This window comes from Tamandua tetradactyla, chromosome 11 (genome assembly GCF_023851605.1).
Source record: "Tamandua tetradactyla isolate mTamTet1 chromosome 11, mTamTet1.pri, whole genome shotgun sequence".
NCBI lineage: Eukaryota > Metazoa > Chordata > Mammalia > Pilosa > Myrmecophagidae > Tamandua > Tamandua tetradactyla.
This window is the reverse complement of record NC_135337.1, coordinates 30,701,250-30,721,501: the sequence shown is the minus strand read 5'-3', so window position 1 is coordinate 30,721,501 and position 20,252 is coordinate 30,701,250. Positions and strand designations below refer to the sequence as shown.

Sequence of the window (20,252 nt, the reverse complement as noted above, 5' to 3'; positions counted from 1 at the left end):
ATGAAAAATCTCATCTTGTTTTTATATTTAGCTTGAAGCTCAACTAGAGAAAAAAGACCAACAGTTTAAAGAACAAGAAAAAACTATGTCCATATTGCAACAAGATATCATATGTAAACAGCACCATCTTGAATCACTAGATAGACTCTTGACGGAAAGCAAAGGGGTAAAATCATATTTATAAAAGTGCTATTTAAAAGCTGAGTAATTTTTAAAGTTTATGTTTCTGTAACATTCCTTTCATTCTAATCAAATCATTACTTGTTTAATAGTCCATTACTTGTGCTAAAATGTTTAGCATTTATATTTTTGCTACCAATCTGTATGTTTTTAGGAAATGGAAAAGGAAAATATGAAGAAAGATGAAGCTTTGAAAGCATTGCAGAATCAAGTATCTGAAGAAACAATCAAGGCTAGTATGCTAAAAAAAATTTTTTTAATTTTTCTCATTGAAGACAATCCCTGGGAAGTTCTTTGGTTCAGAAAATGGTGTTTGTTTTTATTTGATTTCATTTATTCAAACACATATATATAATAATACATAAATATACATATTTGTAAATGGTTTGTCTATATTGTAGATTAGTCAGGGTTCTTAAGAAAAACAAACATATGTAGAGAGAGAGATAGATATTAAGAGATTTATCAGAAGGGATTGACTCATGCAGCTATGGGAGCTGGCAAGCCCTTATATATGGCAGGAAGTAAGGTGGAATCTCCAATAAAATTGATTAAAAGTCAGTACTTCCAAATTCCGTTGGGCAGGCTGCAAGGTGGAAACTCCAATAAAGGTTATGCAGAAGTTGAGGCAGAAATTTTGCTTTCCAATATCTGAAATCCTCAGGTCTAGCTTTTAAAATCGCCAGCTCATTGGATAAGGAAACACCCAAAATTGTTGAGAGCAGGCATTCTCCTTTGTTGATTGTAGATACCTTCAACTGTAGAGGCAGTTAACTAACTATAGATGCAAATCCCTATCTCAGATGCCTTCATAGTATCAGTCATGCCAATGCTTACTTGACCAAACAATTAACACCATAATCTAACCAACGTGACACATGAAAGTAGCCATCAGACAGTGAATGTTTTTTATTCATTTGAGAAGCAGACTCTCACATTCTTTCTTCAAATAAAAAATTTAACAGAAATGGAATTTTAAATTATTTACTTATTTTAATTGGTTTATTAATTTTTAATTTTATTTTGTATAATGTTAAGCCCACAGTAAAGTACAAAGAGTAGTGCAAGCAACTGTACCCTTCACTTAAATTCACTGTTAACTTCTAACCACACTCACTTCATTTCTCTCCATATATGCACATGTCCACACACACACATAGTTCCCTTTTGACAAACCACTTCAGAGAAATCTGCAGATATCATAACACTTTACACCTTTTATATTTAAACATGTATCTCCTATGAACACAAACTTTCTGCTGTGTGACCACACCATTAACAGAGCAGAAAAGTCCATATTAACTGAGTAGCATCATTCAACACACAGTTCATAGTGTAATTTTTCCAATTATTTAAAAATGTCCATTATAACTTTGCGAATTAAAGCATGGTCTACACACTGGTAGTATTAGCATCATCTGGGAGCTTAGAGTTGTAGAATATCAAGTCAAGACTAAGGTGAAGTAAGTGAGATGTCTCTACTGTGAATTTAAGGAGACACTCTCAGGATAGTAGAAGTGAAAAGTTGGCATTGTATAACCCTGAGAGTGAGTGTGCCTTTGAATTTTGAAAGTACATTCTTTGCCTTACCTAGTCCCAGCCCTCCTGTTAATCATTCTGTGTTTCAGTGGGATATCCAGATGATCTGTATGTACAATAAAGCTAGAAGGACACTAGCTTGGTTTGTTTTCTTTCCTCTGATTGTGAGTCAGTTTTAAATCACTTACTGCTCATGGCTTTTTATACCAATCTCACTGCCTCCTTCTATTTTTCATGATGCTGAATCTTTTGAAAAGTCCAGATCAACAAGCATATCACATGGGTTATAATGTATTTATCTCACTGCTTCAGATGGAGGCAGATAATATAAGAATACCCCATATTGGCAGTTACCCTTGACTTCTTATTCAAGATGATGTCTGCCAGATCTTACCCATTTTAAGGGCACATTTTTTCCTTTTGTAATTAATAAGTAAACTATGGGGTGATGTTTTGAACCAGTGTGAATGAATGCCGTGTTCCTCAATAACCTTATAAACCATAGGTGAGCATCTATTGATGAACCTTGCCTGAATCGGTAACTACATTGGTATTATTAGATCATGATATTTTGATAGTCACAGGGTTTTTTTCTCCATGTATGGAAACTGATATAAGTACCAGTGCTCATTTTCTTGCTTAAGAAAGGAAGCAGAAGTATTTATACCTTCCATAAAACAAATATTAATTCAAAGATTATTACCATGGCAGCAAATGATTATCAAAGACAAGCATTCAGAATTACAAACGTTTTAGTGGCTAATGGTTATAGTCACACATTATAGGGACAGCCTGTGAAACCTGTGTGTCTTACAGACTCCCATTTTTAGAAATAACAGTTATTTTGCTGGCATTTAAAAACATGAAAACACTCCTGAGAAGCTCAAAATTACAGTAAGGAAAAAAAATGAGCAAGGCAAGAATCTTATTAAAAGAGAAATATGGAGCATATATTCTGGCCTGTGCACTAATTTGTTTGAAATTTGGGTTGCTTTTGTTCCTTTCCTCTTTAATATTAAGATAGTAAAAGCATTTGCAGCTGTATGAGCATTTGAATCAACTTATATTGCTGCCTTTCTGAAAATGTATTTTGTTGATTCAAAGCAAAAACAGCCTTCACTTGATTATGTTTGTTTTTCTAACTGGCCAAAAGTTTTCATTTTCTTTGTGAATTCAGCATATTCAGAATATTTGCATCTTAACATCATTATCACAATACACAATTTGTGCTCACTTTAATATTTTTTTCTGTTCAAGGAAGCTTAAGCAGTAGTCTTAAATAGTACCTATTATTTTAAGAAAATGTTTTAGGGTTTTGGGCCTATTAAGTTCTTGGCAGTTGGCCCCAGCCTATCTTGCTAACCTTATCTCCTAAATACCCATCTCCAGCAAATTCATACTTTTGACACTCGAGCTCTGGTGAGCTTTTTATTTTTACTATTCTCTTTCATAGTGCCTTGCCGCTGGACATCTTCCCTCTTCTTGAATTGCCCTTCTTCACTTCTTAACTTGTTCAATTCCTGTTTATTCACAGGATTCCATTCTCTGGTTTCCTACTTTGCAATGAAGAATTAATTTTCTCAATAAATCTCTTTCATAATAGTGTTTCATATCCCAAGTAGGACTGTGAAGTAGCATTAGGAGATAAATGTGCATAAAATGAGTGCTCACTAATATTAGCTGATTTTCCTTTTATTGTTTGTTTGTTCATTTGTTTTTTTCCCTGATTAGGTTAGACAGCTGGATTCAGCATTGGAAATTTGTAAGGAAGAACTTGCCTTACATTTGAATCAATTGGAAGGAAATAAGGAAAAGTTTGAAAAACAGCTAAAGAAGAAATCTGATGAGGTAAATTCCTATATATATATATAGCATGTTTTTCAAGTGATTTCTTAAGATACTGTTTATTTTCAGAGTACTTTAAAAGTACATCTTTGTATATTTGATGTAAAAAATATTTTTAGTAAAATGTGAATTCCAATTTTATATTCTTTACAAAACATTGTTTCAATGTAACGTGAGCTATGTAACATCTTAAAATTATTTTTTAATTTCAAATTAGGGAATATGAAGAAAAAATCATTAATAGAATGGAGTAATTATAATGTGAAATAAATAACACTTAGAACAAATATTGTTTTAAATTTAGAGGCATAATTTTTTCTATTTTATCTTTGTTCATCTAGTTGTCTGAGGATTGAGAATTAGGTTTAGTTCAACTTTCTTTACTGAGATAACTTCCTTATATACTAGATTGAAGACACTTCTTGATTTACCTTATTCATCTTTGTATCCTCATTGTCTAGCAGTTTACTTTCAATATAATAGGCACTCTTTAAATGTTTACTCAAAGGGATAATCTTGATTGAAACTCCTTTAGTCTACCCTCTGTAGGCTGAGTTAATATAGTTCTTCAAGGTTAAATGTCATAATTCATTTCTTTTTATTAAAATAATTTAATGTTCTTTTGGGGATAGTATTGCACTTAATAACAGTATTCAGAATTAGGGGCTTCATCCAGCCTTTTCAAATGGTGAAATAAATACACTTATGGTTAACATTATTCTGACTTCAGGGTTCTAAATTTTTTGAAAATTTAGGTGTTAATAATAGGGTAGAAATGGGAACCCTGTATTTGCACATAATTGTTCTATAAACCCACAACTTCTCTAATAAAGAGAAAAAGCACTTTGAAAAATGCTTTTAAGGTGGTAAAATTATGTGTTAATGCAAATTTACATTGTTGACATGATAGAAGAAAATAAATACAAAATAGGGAAAAATCCTCAACGTTTTCTGCATAAGGAATTCATTCACTAAAATCAGTCATTTTGTTAATGAATATCTTTATTCAAATTGATAGATTTAAATTTTGATAAGTTGGCATCATCTTGGTAATTTTTCTGTGGTATATTTTATTTTTAAGTAACCATTATAAGAGTATTTTGCTTTGGATACACACTAATACTAAATAAAGTTAACTTTAAAATAGACTTTACATAATAAAGTCTTACTAATTTTTTTTAAATTATTTTTTTAAAGCGTAACATACAAACACAAACATTCTTACCATATGATCATTCTATTCTTGGTATATAATCAGTAACTCATCACATAGTTGTTTATTCATCACCATGATCATTTCTTAGAACATATGCATCAATTCAGAAAAAGAAATAAAAAGAAAAAAACTCATGCATAACCATACCCTTACCACACCCTCTCATTGACTGCTAGTATTTCCCTCTACCCAATATATTTTAATCTTTGTTTTCCCTATTTTTTTTCTATACCCCTTACCACTCCCTTTCATTGATCACTAGCATTTCAATCTACTAAATTTATTTCAGCATTTGTTCCCCCTATTATTTATTTGTTTCTAATCCATAAGTTTTACTCATCTGTCCACACCATAGATAAAAGGAGCATCAGACACAAGGTTTTCATAATCACCCACTCACATTGTGAAAGCTATATCATTATACAGTAATCTTTAAGAAGCATGGCTACTAGAACACAGCTCTACATTTTCAGGCAGTTCCCTTTAGCCTCTCCAATATAACTTAGCTAAAAAGATGATATCTATATAATATGTAAGAATAACCTCCAGGATAACCTCTCAACTCTGTTTGAAATCTCTCAGCCATTGACACTTTATTTTGTCTCATTTCTCTTTTCCTCTTTTTGGTCTAGTAGATTTTTTTGATCCCTTGATGCTGAGTCCCAGCTCATTCTAGGATTTCTGTCCCATATTGCCAGGAAGGTTTACACCCCTGGAAGTCGTGTCCCATGTAGAGAGGGGGAAGGCAGTGAGTGAGTTTGCTTGTCATGTTGGCTGAGAAAGAAATGCCCCATCTGAGCAACAAAAGAGGTTCTCTGGGGGTAACTTTTAGGCCTAATTTTAAATAGGCTTAGCCTATCCTTTGCAGGGATAACTTTCATATGAACAAACCCCAGGATTGAGGGCTCAGCCTATTGCTTTGGTTAGCCCCACTGCTTGTGAGAATATCAGGAATTCTCCACATGGGGAAGCTGAATTTTCCCCCTTTCTCAGCATTCTCTCAAGGGGACTTTGCAAATATAAAGTCTTACTAATTTTGAGAAAAAAAATTTACTCTCTGAATATAATAATAAATTTAATACAGAAAATGCAATAAAAAAGCGATTTGTCTTCAATTTACTTAAAGTAAAGCCAATTGGACATTAAAGAATAGTGCAATGAAAATGTCAGTTTAAATTTGGTAAATACGGATTAATTGTTGTAGATTAATATTTGTGATGCAACTAACTTATTAGGTACTTCAATATATGTAATTGAAATCATTTTGCCAGTAGTTAGATTACTGAAGTAAAATTTATCTTATGTGGTATGAATTTCTTGATTTTTGCCTAGTTACTATCTTTTTTTCTCCTGCTTTTCTCTTCTTTTTCCTCCTGTCTTATTTGAATCTTTTTGTCTGTTTCTTCTATGAATGGGAAGGTAAGTGTGAGATAAAATGTTCCAGTAAGGAAAAAAAATAGTGTTTAAACCTGCTTTGCAGGCAAATCAGCTAAGTTATAAAATGAACTACTGCAAAAGTGTTATCTGCAGTTTGTCAGAAGCTAACAGACAAAAACAAAATAGGTGATACTGATAATGTGTCTGTAGTAAATGAATTATTTTCATGCAGACAGAATTAAATATAACACATTGGTATTAAAACGGACTATAATAATATTAGAAATTGTTCGGTTGCCTTTGATATCTAGGGTTACTCCAAGTTTATAAATTCATCATGTATTGGAAAGACTGAAATATAATAGTTGCTTACTATTTGGCCCTTAAGCCCTTCATAATGCTGCCAAATGTTGAACTGCAGGTAATTAGAAAAAGAACCACCTCAGAATTCTCTGCTACTGATTGTTATAAGGAATTTAAAACTCCTTTCTTCTGGAATGATATTTATCAAAAAGATGTTTTGATTTCAAGAAATAGTTTTATTTTTACAAAATTTATTCTGTATGCAACAATGAAGAAAACTTTTAAAGAAGATTTACCTACAGTTCACTCTCTAATTCTTCAGTTGATTTCATTTTTCCATTTGCATGCACATTTTTCATAATCATATTAAGAAATGTAATTCTGAGATTTTTCCCGCTTAATGCCATATTGTAAAATTTTGAAAGAGGATAGATAACACTTTTTGTGGTATTCACCTCTGATTTCTGGCTTTTATTAGAGGCTATTAAAATGGAATATACTTTTTTTTTCTATTCCTTTTCACCCTTTACTCTGGACGACTCATGCACTTCATCCCATTTCTATACTGTCTTTTTAATTGTGATTTAAATGGTTGCATAGCTTTTTTGAGATGCAGTTTGTTTATTCACAGTAATAGCCATCACTTAACTGAGGACCTAATATGTGCCAGGCAGTGTCCTAATATAACTAAGTCTTAATACAGTGCTGTTAAAGAAATGTTGTCATCTTCATTTCACAAATGAGGAAACTAAGGCTCAAAACAGTTAAGTGACTTGGCCTAGGTCACCGCAGTTAAAGTGGTGAAGGTAAAGTGGTGGAGGTAGAATTCACATTTCTGTCTGCTTGACTCTAAAACCTTGCTTTTCACTACTACTAAACAGAAGTCCTTTTGTGCTTTCCATGTTCTCAAGAACCTTGAATGACTTGCTGAACATTACTTACATTTCCCTAGCTCTTTTGGGCCAGCAATACTTTGACCAAATACCAGCCCTGTGCTTCTCACCTAGGTGGTTGCATCATTTTTAATCGGATTGAGATATGATTTATAAACCTTCCCTTTTTGGGAGAAGGTGAAGAATATTGTAAAATATATATTAAATTATGATGCATTTTTAATAATATTTTTAAAATAATTTCTGTTGGCACATTTTAGGATTTGGATCACTATAATAAGAACATATTTTTTTCCTTCTTAATTGGTTTTCCCAGATAACTTTAAAGGTATCTTTTAAAGCATTTAGGGAACTAGCATATTGAAATCCTAAATATTTGAGGTGAATGAGTGAAATGCCTTAGTTGGTATTGTCATTCCTTTATCTGTGTTTTGGAGGCTGAATATTCAGGAGTGCTCTGCAGGGGTCACAAACAACAACATAATGGGACCAGTAATCTAATAATAAATAGTCCCTAACATGTATTGATTATTTTATTTTATACCTATTTTTATTACAGGTATCAGGTAGTGTCTGGAGCAATCTACGGCTTGCTTTGTTCTCTCCTCCCTAGTGTGAGGGGTCACACAGAATGTGCTCCTTTTTCTAGCAGTGCGTTGCAGCAGCACATGTGCAGTGTTTTTGCCCAGCGAAGCCCACTTGAAAGTCAAAGTTCAGAGTTCTTTGGGGGGACTGGTCACATAAGTACACAATCAACCACAACTTATAAAATTCTAGATTCCCAAAACGAAAGCAGGGATCAGTACCCCAGCCAAGCAAAACTATCTTATCACTTAGGAAATGTTTCAGAACATCCCCAGATGCCTCCCAATGGCCAACCCTGCAAGCATCCTCTTCTAACACATCTGCCCCATCCGAACAAGGAACCCTACTCCCCATAACAAACTAACCTCAGTAAAACTGCCCCACATTACAAGTGGGGATAATTACTTAATAAGAAAGAAAGCTTTGACATTTTATTGCTTTTTTATTAGAATGTTTCATTATAATGAGAACATTTCATGTAATGAGAGAAATGTATATATTTGTTAGGTATATTGCTTACAGAAGGAGCTAAAGATAAAAAATCACAGTCTTCAAGAGACCACTGAACAAAATGTTATTCTACAGCATACTCTTCAGCAACAGCAGCAGATGTTACAACAAGAGACTATTAGAAATGGAGAGCTGGAAGACATTCAAGCTAAACTTGAAAAACAGGTATATTTTTTGGCCAAAAATGATTTTATTTGCATGAGATAGAAACTTTAAAAATTATTCATAGATTTTTGGTAAGTTAAATAAATTTTTATTTAACTTCAAAGATTTCATATCCAGAAATATTCTATATTTATTATAAAATAAATGTATTTATGTATTGTAAAATAAAGTTCTATTCGTTTGTAATCCAACCTACATTTTTAATACTGTGACCACATTTTGGTCATTCCATACAACTTAATTATCATTTAAACTCCTCTATTCAATTTCTTTCTTTCTGAACTTGAATATAAAACCTAACTGAATCATTATACCTTCCAACTCCTTTTGGCTCAGGACGTGGTGTGATTAACCCCCCAAAAAATGTCAAATTAGTGCACTAAAGGAAAAATCCCATAATAAAATGCCCATGCTACTTACCTTTCCTCTTTGAAATTCATCTGAATTCCTTAAGCACATATTTCACAGTTTTTGTTTTTGTTTAGTTTCTCTTTTCTCCAGAAATCAAACTTTAGAAAATTGAAAAATGATAACCACCTGTAATCTTATTATACCTTAACTTTTTGTCATTTTTATGTTTTTTTATGTACTTATTCTTAATTCATCCTCACCCTCTCCCATGAAACTTAAAAATCTCCTCTCAATATATTCAAACACATCAGGCAGGTATTCTATATGTTCTTTTTTAAAGCCATCATTCCTGTGGTTGTCCATCCCTTTTGTTACAGTGTAGACCTATTCCCTGCTATGCCTGCTATACAGCTTCATCCTGAATATGTCTTCATCTCATATGTATTTGATTTTCATTAGCTAAATCCCTTCTCATTGACTCTGGTTTTTGCATGATTCATTATGATTCTTGTTCCTTCTATAGTGGTTTTCATTTCTTTTTTTTTTTTCAGTTTTTTCCCTTAATTCAATCAACTCTGTATTTTTTCATTTGATTTTATTTTTTAAAGATTTTGTGTTCATATTTAAATTTTTTTTCAGTATTTGAGGTAAATCTTTCAGTTTCTATTTTCTTTTTGCCTTTTATTTATGTTCTACCATGTGTATGTTCCATATTGGATTCTTTCAGGTTATTACTCATCTTTAGATTCTTTCTGCTTACAGGTGTGCTGTTTAATCAAGAATAGGGTAAATAAATTTTCCTTGGTTCTCTTCCCTTTTTATTTGGATACTGTTTTGATTTTATTCTTGGACCTAAATTGGAGGTGTGGATATTAATGGCTTATAATCTGTATTTCTTTGGTAAATGATTAGGAGAAGAGCAGGGAGGATATTTAAGTCAGAAACTTGAGATAAACTTTGAGGTCACAGTCATGTAAATGTCCATTGAAAACATGGAGCAAGTGAGATTACCTAAGGAGAGAATATGGAATGAGAGGAGAAAAGATTGCTTGGACAGTGCCCCGAGGGATGTGGTGCTTAGAGGCCAAATAGTAAGCATTTCAAGAAGAAAGGAATGATTATTGGTGTCATGGGCTGCTGCAATCAATGTCAAGTCAAGTGAGGGTTGAGAAGTGTCCACTGGAATTAGCAAAACGGAGGTCATTGGTAATGTAATTGCAGTTTCTTTAGAATGGCTAGATAGAGTTGAAGAGTAAATGAGAAATGTAATAAAGATAGAAACCTGGTAAATTCTTTGAAAAGATGGGTTATGAAGGATTGTAACAGGAAAGGTGGTAGTTGGAGGAGGGAGAGTTATAAAGGAAAAAATTTTTTTAAGATGTAAAGATCTTGAACATGTTTAATAAATGGTAAAGAAACCAGCAGAAATAAAGGTAGAAGATTCAGGCGAGTGGATGGAGGTAGTCAATAGTATGAGGTTCCTGAGAAAGTAGATAGGAATTGAATTCTGAATGCCCATTGAAGCCTTTGAAATTTATTGCTTTTTTGTATATATGTTATTTTTCACAAAAAGAAAGTAAAAAAAGAGAAGGAGTATAACAGAGAAGATAGGATTTAACAAATGAATATGACTGCTGAATCATTATTTGGTATTTCTTTTGGTCTCCAATGTCTTGGGACAGCTAGAATTAAAAAAATGAAAAATTGTAGAACAATAACCCATACCCAACTTTAAAATCTGTTTTATAACTACTTTTTAAAATGTACTTGGAAATTTATTGCTCTTTTGTATGGTATGCTGTATTTCACAATTTTTTTTTAAAAAGTGTTAAAAAAAATATCTGTGAGTTCAATAAAAAAGCCAAAGACACATGAAAAAAAAATACTTATGAAGCAATTTGGTTTATATAGGAGAAAGAATACGTTCCTTATAGCAGTAGAACAGAAGAACAGAGGAACAAATACAAATTGTGTTGGAAGAAAATGCAAGTGGTTATAACATTTGCAGTTAGGTGGGAATTTGGGAATTCATTCAATGAATCTTGAGCCTATTTGTGAAGAAAGAAGGTAACAGTTTGACAAGAGAAGAAAGAACAATTCAAATGAGGAAGTGACAGGGAAACATTTATCATTCTTTTATTCAATTTTCATAAGTCCTGTTTTAGTCCTATAATGTTGCCCATTCTCTAAATATCTGCATGGGAGTGAAATAGCTTTGTTATTAAAAGGTAAGTTTTGCTTTGTACTTCTAAACATTACTTCCTGGTCTATATTTTGATTTTGGTATTCCATTTTAAAATCGAATGATAGATTAGTCTCATTATTTATATAAATATTTTCCTTCTGAATAACGTTGAATCATGACTTTTAAAGTACTTACTGAAAACTGCTTTACAAGGTATCAAAACTGGAACAAGAACTTCAGAAACAAAGGGAAAGCTCAGCCGAAAAGTTGAGAAAAATGGAGGAAAAATGTGAAGCAGCCACTCATGAAGCAGATTTGAAAAGGGAAAAAGTTATTGAGCTTGCTAGTACTGCCAGGTAAAATATGAATATGTTAGTATTTATCTAACTTCCTGTTTCAAATCAGTAATATCTGAGTTTCATAATCACATAATGTACATTAAAGAATTTTCTTAAGGAATTAATTTCTCCACCGGCTATGTTCCTTGAGAAATTTTTTTAATCTTATATCCCTCCTTTGGACCTTTTTTGCATGATAGTTTAATACCCTTAATCTTCCCACCACACTGTAGGTTTCTTAAAGCAAAAATCATATGTGCTTTATTTTGGTGCTCTCCACAACAACTAGCATAGTTCTCCTTATAACTCATAGGTACTTAATAACTGTTGTATTGAGTTACATTGTGAATTATGTTAAAAGTTGCAGAGATGTACTCATATAGAGGAAACTTTCTGGAAGGAAGAAAGTTCTAATTGTAAATGGAAGGAAATAACTTAATAGAATAAAACAGTGATTCTTAACTTTGGCCGAACAGTAAAATCTTAGGAACTTGTAAAAGAAGTGCTGATGCTTCTAAAGATTCTTTTTTAACTGATTTGGTCAAGAAGAGGGCCCATGAGCTGAAAGCAATACCCACCTTCCCCAGACCCCTTCAATTTTGTCAACAAGAATTGACATAAATAATTGTATGCTCATAATTAGACCACCCCTCTACCAACAGGCATCTACCTACAGTGACCCTATCCACTAAAACTACAGCAATGTCTCCCCATGCTGCCCCTTCCCCCATCAGCAGGAGTTAAGGTAGGCCTTATATGCTCACAGTAGCAACTTGCTTCCCCAGATGTTCTCTCTACTCTCTTAACAGCATCAAGAAATATCCCAGGTTTAAGACTAAGACCATAGTCCTTCAGGTCTTCTTTACTCCATTGACAGGTTTCTATCAACCAACACTGAAAGCAGTGACTTAATATCTTTCTTGAGTCCACAAAGACTAATCCTATTTTAACGTTATCCTTGTTCATAGCAGATACCACAAGAAGCCCTAGATTTCCAGGTCAACCCTCGCCTCTCACACTAATTCTCAGAAACTCCCCATATATTCTGTTCTCTTCTCCCACCCTATCCCAACTTCTGAATCCTTTCTCTAATTTCTATCTTACCTTAGCAATTCACTCCCATGGTATATGTATCTACCCCTATATTATCATTTCTACTCCTATATTATCATTTTATTCCTTCTAATACCCCAAATCCAACAATTCTTTGACCCCACCAGGACCTGTATATGTAATCTATTGATTCCACCGCTGTCTCATTCCCTTGATGCCCTCTCTCATACCTTTACATGACTTAAAATCCAATTCATCATTAAAATCACTGATTTGGATATACCCTCAACCCCCTTACTCCTCTCTTACTTTGTAGTATGCAGCACCGATTTAAATCTAGCTCTAACTACTCTATGCTTGCATCTTTGCAGAGGCTGTAGAAAAATACAATCATGCTGAGTGGTCTCCCTTTAATTTCATAACTTCAGACTTCACATTACTTTAATGCTGCCTGGCAATCACTATAATTTTCACTCTTGTTGAAGACTGTTTAAACTATTGCTGCTTCTTTCAAATACACTATTGCTGCTTCTTTCAAATCTCCAGCACCTCCTCTTTAATCCTGATGATCTTGCTTTCTGCTTCACTGTGAAAATTGAAGCAATTGCTTCTTTCTTTCCTCCTTCCCACCCTTTTAATTTCTCATAATTATAGCTTATTTACGCATTCAGTAGGAAAGGTAAATCCTAAATACTGATAGGAAGGTTTTGAACTAGATGATTAAACTTCATAAGAAAGATAAACTGTAGTTCCAAGAAATCCTTTCTTCATAAATCGAGGCTTTTCTTTGTTTTTTCCTGTTCCCACTATTCTTTCACAACTAGAATAACAATTTATAAAATTCTGTTTTTCTCTCCCAAAAGGTTTTAGAATTAAAATATACCTATATTTTAGAGTTAAAATATCTTCAAGGATTTTTTTTTCTAGAAAGGAAAGGAATTTAAGCTCCTTCTGTGTTCCAGGCCATGGTGTTAGGTAGATATGTCAACTCATTTAACCTTCAAAACAGCCCTACAATGCGGTTTTTATTATCCCCTTTTTTAAGATATGGAAATTAAACTCAAAAGAAGTTAAGGTAAATTTGAAATAAATTTAGAAATGCCCTAAAACCAGTTTTTTTTTTTCAGAATAAAGAGATTTTTATTTTATTTTATTTTTTTAAATAGCAAAAAAAACGCCAAATAAACACAAACATTCCTATATTGATCATTCCATTCTACATATATAATTAGTAATTCACAATGTCATCACATAGTTGCATTCATCATCATGATCATTTCTTGGAACATTTGCATCTATTCAGAAAAAGAAATAAAACAAAAACAGAGAAAAAAAATTATACATACCATACCCCTTACCCCTCCCTTTCATTGATCATTAGCATTTCAAACTAAATTTATTTTAACATTTGTAAAACCAGTTTTTTTGATGTTACACGACTATGAAAAAATACTTCTGGTACTACATGTAAATGTAACTGCATGTGAATGATCCTGACCCTGGTGTCTACAGTGCTGAGGGTCATTTTGCACTGTTTAGATTTCTCAAACTGCCTCAATAGCCTTTTTTTTAAATCGTTTTTACATTTGAAGATGCTGGAGATTCTCAACTGCTATGCTCTAAAAGTTAAGCATTACTTTTGCATAATACTTTCTTTGGCTCTATTTCTAATCTCAGATTTCATTGCTGTCAACGACTCTGGGATAAGAAGGTATTTCTGGAAAAACTGATGGATTTAAAAACCTGTCATAAAAATTTTTTTTTGTATTGTCATAAAATTTTGAAAGTTGTGGGATAATATTTAGTATTGGGTTATTTATAAAATAAGGATTCTTTAAACTCTTAAGTATTTCTTATATTGTAGTAATCCCTTTGTTTACCCAGCATCAGCAAGGAATGACTAGTTACTCAGAATAAAAAAAGAAAGTGGAATTATCTCTGTCAAGTGTTGAAACTTCAAAACAAAATAAACAAAAAATATTTTTTGGTAGAAAGTTTTTATATATTTATAATATGACATTTTTACCTTCTCTTAATGTCTCAAGGTTATCATTGTATACATTATATATCATTATATACATCTTCATATGCTAAAATATAGTAATCCTCTAATGAAACCTCAAGGTGTATAGAACTGTCTTTGTCTTTTACTGAGTGTCTATAGACTGCTGTGTTTTAGGGGTGTTCTTTCTGTTTTTTATAATTTTTCCCCAACTCCTTTGCTGCCAGGATGTCAGCTTTTGGCTCTGTATGCCAACCACTTTCAATTTTCTTTTCAACTTATCTATTTATATCTGCTCTAATATAAAAAGCTAAATGGTAAAACAAAATCATTTACCTGGGACTTTAGAGCTGTAAAATGGGCATTCACACTTTTCTAATCTAATAGTTCTTAGCATTGTTGGACTGTGGGCATATTTGAGAAACTGATAAAAATCTGAATTTTTTTCTATATGAAGATGTAAATATGCATACATAGTTTTACATGTAGTTTCAGGGTTTTTATGAATTTTCTTAAGTTTACTCATTGACATCAGACAAAAAGCCCTTTAAACTAATCTAAACCTGCCTAAATTGCATTTAGAGACGAAATGCATTGTGTTGTACAGCTGCTTCTACTTGCTAACTCAGTTTATGAAATCTCAAAGAAGGAAAAGAAAAGAGAACTCTAAAAATATGTTAATGCAAAGGGGCATCACTTCTTCCTATTCTTGAGGATGATAGTAGCGATTACTTAATTAGTATCACTTTGAGATTGTCAGCAAATGGACTTAAAACTGCCTTTCAGTATATATTTACAGGTAGAGGAATTTCCATACTGGAATCAGTTTAAGATTGATTAAAAGTTAGTAAACCTGGCCCTATTGCTATTAATAATTAGTTTTATTATCTCAGACAATTCACCAGTTTCTGTGAAGTGTGGAAGTTATACCAGTCTAGGAATCTCTAGTCACTTTTAATGCTAAAAAAAAGATAACATTAATAATAAGGCTTTAAGTAGAAGCAACTGATTTGGCTCTCCTATGGTGATATTGAATTTGTGATGAATATTTTGAAGCACAGATTACTTGGAGTCATTTTTGGCTTGTTTATTGTCTTTATAATAGAAATTACAGATGACAAGCCACCTTGGATGTTCTCAGTACATACAAAGTTTTATAAAAATTGAATGTAGTTACATTAAAAAGAATGCTAGTCTTGTTAAATATTACCAGGTAGTACAGCTTTATGTAATAGGACTTTAAAGGGAGTTCAGAATTACAGTCTTTTAATTGTGGCATTTAAATATATATGTTAAGTAATTTAAGATTCTGATTGGACTTCTACTAGTAACATTTGTCCTTATACAACTTGCAGACTTTGTTTAGCTAGGCAAACGTCAATTGGTTTTTAAGTTTTCAAGTTATTTTATTTTTTTGTTTGTTTTTAATTAGGCAAATGAAACTTGAGATGGATCAGTACAAAGAAGAGCTGTCTAACATGGAAAAAGAAATAATGCACTTAAAACGAGATGGAGAAAATAAAGCATTGCGCCTCTCTCAATTAGATATGATCTTAGAACAGACAAAGACTGAACTAGATAAGAAAACAAATGCTGGTAAGCAGTGGGTTAACTGAGCTTATCTACTTGCATATTTGTACTTCTGAAATAAGACAGGAATTTAGGATGATAGGACTTTAAGGGACAATGAGTAATCAATATCTTACCTCTTGCAGATGAGTCAAGTTGGATACTAATTATAATTATTTATATAGCCTTTAATAGTGGGATGTTTTACATATAGTTCTAAAACTACTCTTTCTTCTTAACAGTGAAAGAGTTAGAAAAGTTACAGCACCACACTGAAATGGAACTAACAGAAGCCTTGCAGAAACGGGAAGCACTAGAGACTGAACTACAGAACGCTCATGGAGAATTAAAAAGTACTTTAAGACAGCTGCAAGAATTAAGAGATGTACTGCAAAAGGCTCAATTATCACTTGAGGAAAAATATTCTACTATAAAGGATCTCACAGCTGAACTTAGGTGAGTTAAATACTAAGAAATAATATCACAGTTACAGTTATTTCACCTCATTACTTTGACTCCGTGGATGATACAAAACAGAAAGAATCCAAGTAAGTGAAAAACTTTTCATGCTCTGATACATTGTATGTTCAATTAAAGCATGTTGTTTGATGTCTAGATGTCCAACTTCTCACCTGCTTTTACCCATAATCATCCCATCCCATGCTCCTTCTCACTAACTCAGCTGCTGCTATTGGCTGCTAATACTTGCATCCTCAATCTTAGAACCATTTTATGCTAACCCTATCCTATGTCTAAGAGCAGTAAAAAATGATTGGGTCATCATATAGCAGTGGCTAATAGAAAAATAATATGGATAATGGAATATTGTTGTCTTAAGCCCTTATTTTTTGCCAGATTGTGTCACGAACTTCACATATGAGCTCATTCATTTCCTCACAACAAACGCATCAGATAGATATTATCATCTTTTTACAATTTGGAAAACTGAGGCTTCCAGAAATAAGTAAAATGCCCAAGGTCATACAAGTAGTAGGGTTCAGAGAATGGCATTAAACACAAGTCTGTCTGTCTCTAACATCTGGGTTCATAGATTAGCCGTGATACACAGAATGCTATGCTGGCATACATCTATTGTGAGTGAGAGTGGAATGCCAGACTGGAGCCAAAGGAGGAAAAATAGATCCAGAAAAGGGAAATAAAGTTAAAAATCAGTATTCTATACAAAAACTCAAAAATGGACAGCACAATACTACCTAATTGTAATGTAATTATGTTAAAACACTGAATGAAGCTGCATCTGAGCTATAGTTTTTTTGGTATGTTTTTTCTGTTCTTTTATTTTTATTTTTTTCTCTATATTATCATTTTATTTCTTTTTCTGTTGTCTTGCTATTTCTTTTTCTAAATCGATGAAAATGTACTAAGAAATGATGATCATACATCTATGTGATGATATTAAGAATCACTGATTGCATATGTAGAATGGAATGATTTCTAAATGTTGTGTTAGTTAATTTTTTTTAATAAATAAAAAAAAAAATCAGTATTTAGTTTGCTAGCTGCCAGAATGCAATATACCAGAAAAAGAATGGCGTTTAAAAAGGGAAGTTTAATAAGTTACAAGTTTATAGTTCTAAAGATGTAAAAATTCCAAATTAAAGCAAGGGTATAGAAATGTCCAATCTAAGGCATCCAGGGAAAGATACATTGGTTCAAGAAGGCTGATGAGGTTCAGGGTTCCTCTCTCAACTGGAAAGGCACATGGTGAACATGGTGACATCTGATAGCTTTCTCTCCAGGCTTCTTGTTTCATGAAACTCCCTGGGGGAACGTTTTCCTTCATCTCCAAAGGTTTCTGGCCTCATGGGCTCTCGTGATTCTCATGGCTCTCTTGTGGCTCTGTTGTTCTCTCTAAACTGCTTCCTCTTTTAAAGGATTCCAGTAAACTAATCAAGACCCACCTGGAATGGGTGCAGTCATATATCCATCTAATCAAAGTTAATACCCAGAGTTGGGTGTGTCACATCTCCATGGAGATAATCTCATCAGAACGTTATGCCATGTGGTCTTTTTTTTTGGCTTTCAATGAGGGGATTTATTTAGTTAAAAACTGACAGTTCCTCAGAGAAAAGGCAGCTAGCTTTCATCTGAGTTTCTCTGTCACATGGGAAGTCACATAGTGACATCTCTTGGCTTTCAGTCCTGGCTTCTAGGTTCCAACTGCTTTCCTTAGGGTGTGTCCTTTCTGCATCTCCAAACATCTGTGTCTGAGCTCCTCTCTTCTGGCTCCTCCTTTTAAGCCCCACTAATAATGAAAGGCATACCCCTTAGCCAACTGCTGATGTAATCAGGCATAGATGAACTTCACGTGCTGTTGATTTAAGTCCACAGCAACAGAACTGGGCACCATCATCTGGCCAAATTGACCCATGAACCTAACTACTACAGATGTATATTCACAAACATATAATTATTTAATCTTGAGAAACCAAAGAATAAAATAGAAAATAGGCTATATGTCTAGAAGCACCACACGTAAAAAGTGTAAGAGTCATACGATATTCAAGGCTCTAGTAGCTTACTGTGGATTTTTCAAGATTTTCAACATATACTATCATTTTATCTGCAAACAATGAGAGTTTTATTTCTTCTTTTCCAATTTGAATGCCTTTTATTTCTTTTTCTTCTTTGATTGGTCTGACTAGAACTTCCAGCACAATGTTGAATAACAGTGGTGACCATGGACATCCTTGTCTTGTTCCTGATTAAGGAACAAGCTTTCAGTCTTTCCCCATTGAGGGATGTTAACAGTGGGTTTTTCATATATTCCCTTTATCATGCTGAGGAAGTTCCCTTCTATTCTTATCCTTTTAAGTTTTCATCAAGGAAGGATGTTGAATTTTGTCAAATGCCTTTTCTGCATCAATTGAGATTATCATATGGTTTTTATGCTTTGCTGTGTTGATAGGGTATATTACATTAATTGATTTTCTTATATTGAACCGGCCTTGCATACCTGCAATAAATCCCACTTGGTCTTGGTGTATAATTCTTTTAATGTGCTGCTGGATTCAATTTGCAAGTATTTTGTTGATGATTTTTGCATCTATATTCATTAAAGAGATTGGTCTGTAATTTTCTTTTCTTGTACTATTTTTGTTTGGCTTTGATATTATGGTGACATTGGCTTCATAGTATGAGTTAGGTACCTTTCCCTCCTCTTCAGTTTTTGAAGCATTTGAGCAGGAATGGCACTAATTTTTTCGTGAGTGCTTGATAGAATTCACATGTGAAGCCATCTGGTCCTGGACTTTGCTTTTTTGGGGAGATTCTTGGTGATTTACTCAGTCTCTTTACTTGTTAATAGTTTGTTGAGGTCATCTATTTCTTCTTGGGTCATTTTTGGTTGTTCATCTTTCATGAAAGTTGTACATTTCATCTAAGTTGTTAAGTTTATTAGCATAGAGTTACTCATAGTATCCTCTCATTACTTCCTTTATTTCCACAGGGTCAGTGGTTATGTCTCCTCTTCCATTTCTTATCTAATTTATTTGCATCCTCTCTTTTTATTTTTTTTATTTTTGTCAACCCTAGCTAAGGGGCCATCGTTTTTATTGATTTTCTCAAAGAACCAACTTCTGGGGTTTTTTTGTTTTTTTTTTTAGTTTTCTCAGTTGTTTTCACATTCTCTATTTCTGTTCTAATTTTCATTCTTTCTTTCCTAGTTTTCCTTATTCTTTTCCTTTTGTTTGCTTTGGGGTTAGTTTGCTGTTCTTTCTCTAGTTCTTCCAAGTGAACAGTTAATACGCAATTTTTGCCCTTTCTTCTTTTTTTAATAGGCATTTCAGGTAATAAATATCCCTCTTAAACACTGCCTTTGCTGCATCCCATTAATTTTGATATGTTGTGTTTTCATTTTCATTTGCCTTCATATATTTACTGAGTTCTCTTGTAATTTCTTCCTTGACCCACTGGTTGTTTTACAATGTATTATATAACTTCCATATATTTGTGAATTTTCTGGCCCTCGGCCTGTTACTTATTTCCAACTTCATTGCTTTATGATCTGAGAAAATGTTTTGTATGATTTCAATATTTTTAAATTTATTGGGACTTGCTTTGTGATCCACCATGAGTTCTATCCTAGAGAAAGATTCATGAGCACTTGAGAAAAATATGT

At 33.0% G+C, this 20,252-nt stretch overlaps 1 protein-coding gene across 10 annotated transcripts in view; it reads left to right on the top strand.

The window, feature by feature from the left end:
• The window catches only part of CCDC18 (coiled-coil domain containing 18), a 193,855-nt gene that overhangs the window by 129,589 nt on the left and 44,014 nt on the right, over positions 1-20,252 (top strand). For 9 of the 10 annotated variants that reach the window (XM_077120251.1, XM_077120245.1, XM_077120249.1 and 6 more), the window contains 7 exons: positions 32-166; positions 335-412; positions 3,451-3,567; positions 8,446-8,613; positions 11,363-11,505; positions 15,975-16,138; positions 16,354-16,567. In XM_077120251.1, the coding sequence (XP_076976366.1) occupies positions 32-166; positions 335-412; positions 3,451-3,567; positions 8,446-8,613; positions 11,363-11,505; positions 15,975-16,138; positions 16,354-16,567 (1,019 nt within the window). The remainder of the gene's footprint in view (positions 1-31; positions 167-334; positions 413-3,450; positions 3,568-8,445; positions 8,614-11,362; positions 11,506-15,974; positions 16,139-16,353; positions 16,568-20,252) is intronic. The other variant, XM_077120247.1, reaches the window with a different exon arrangement.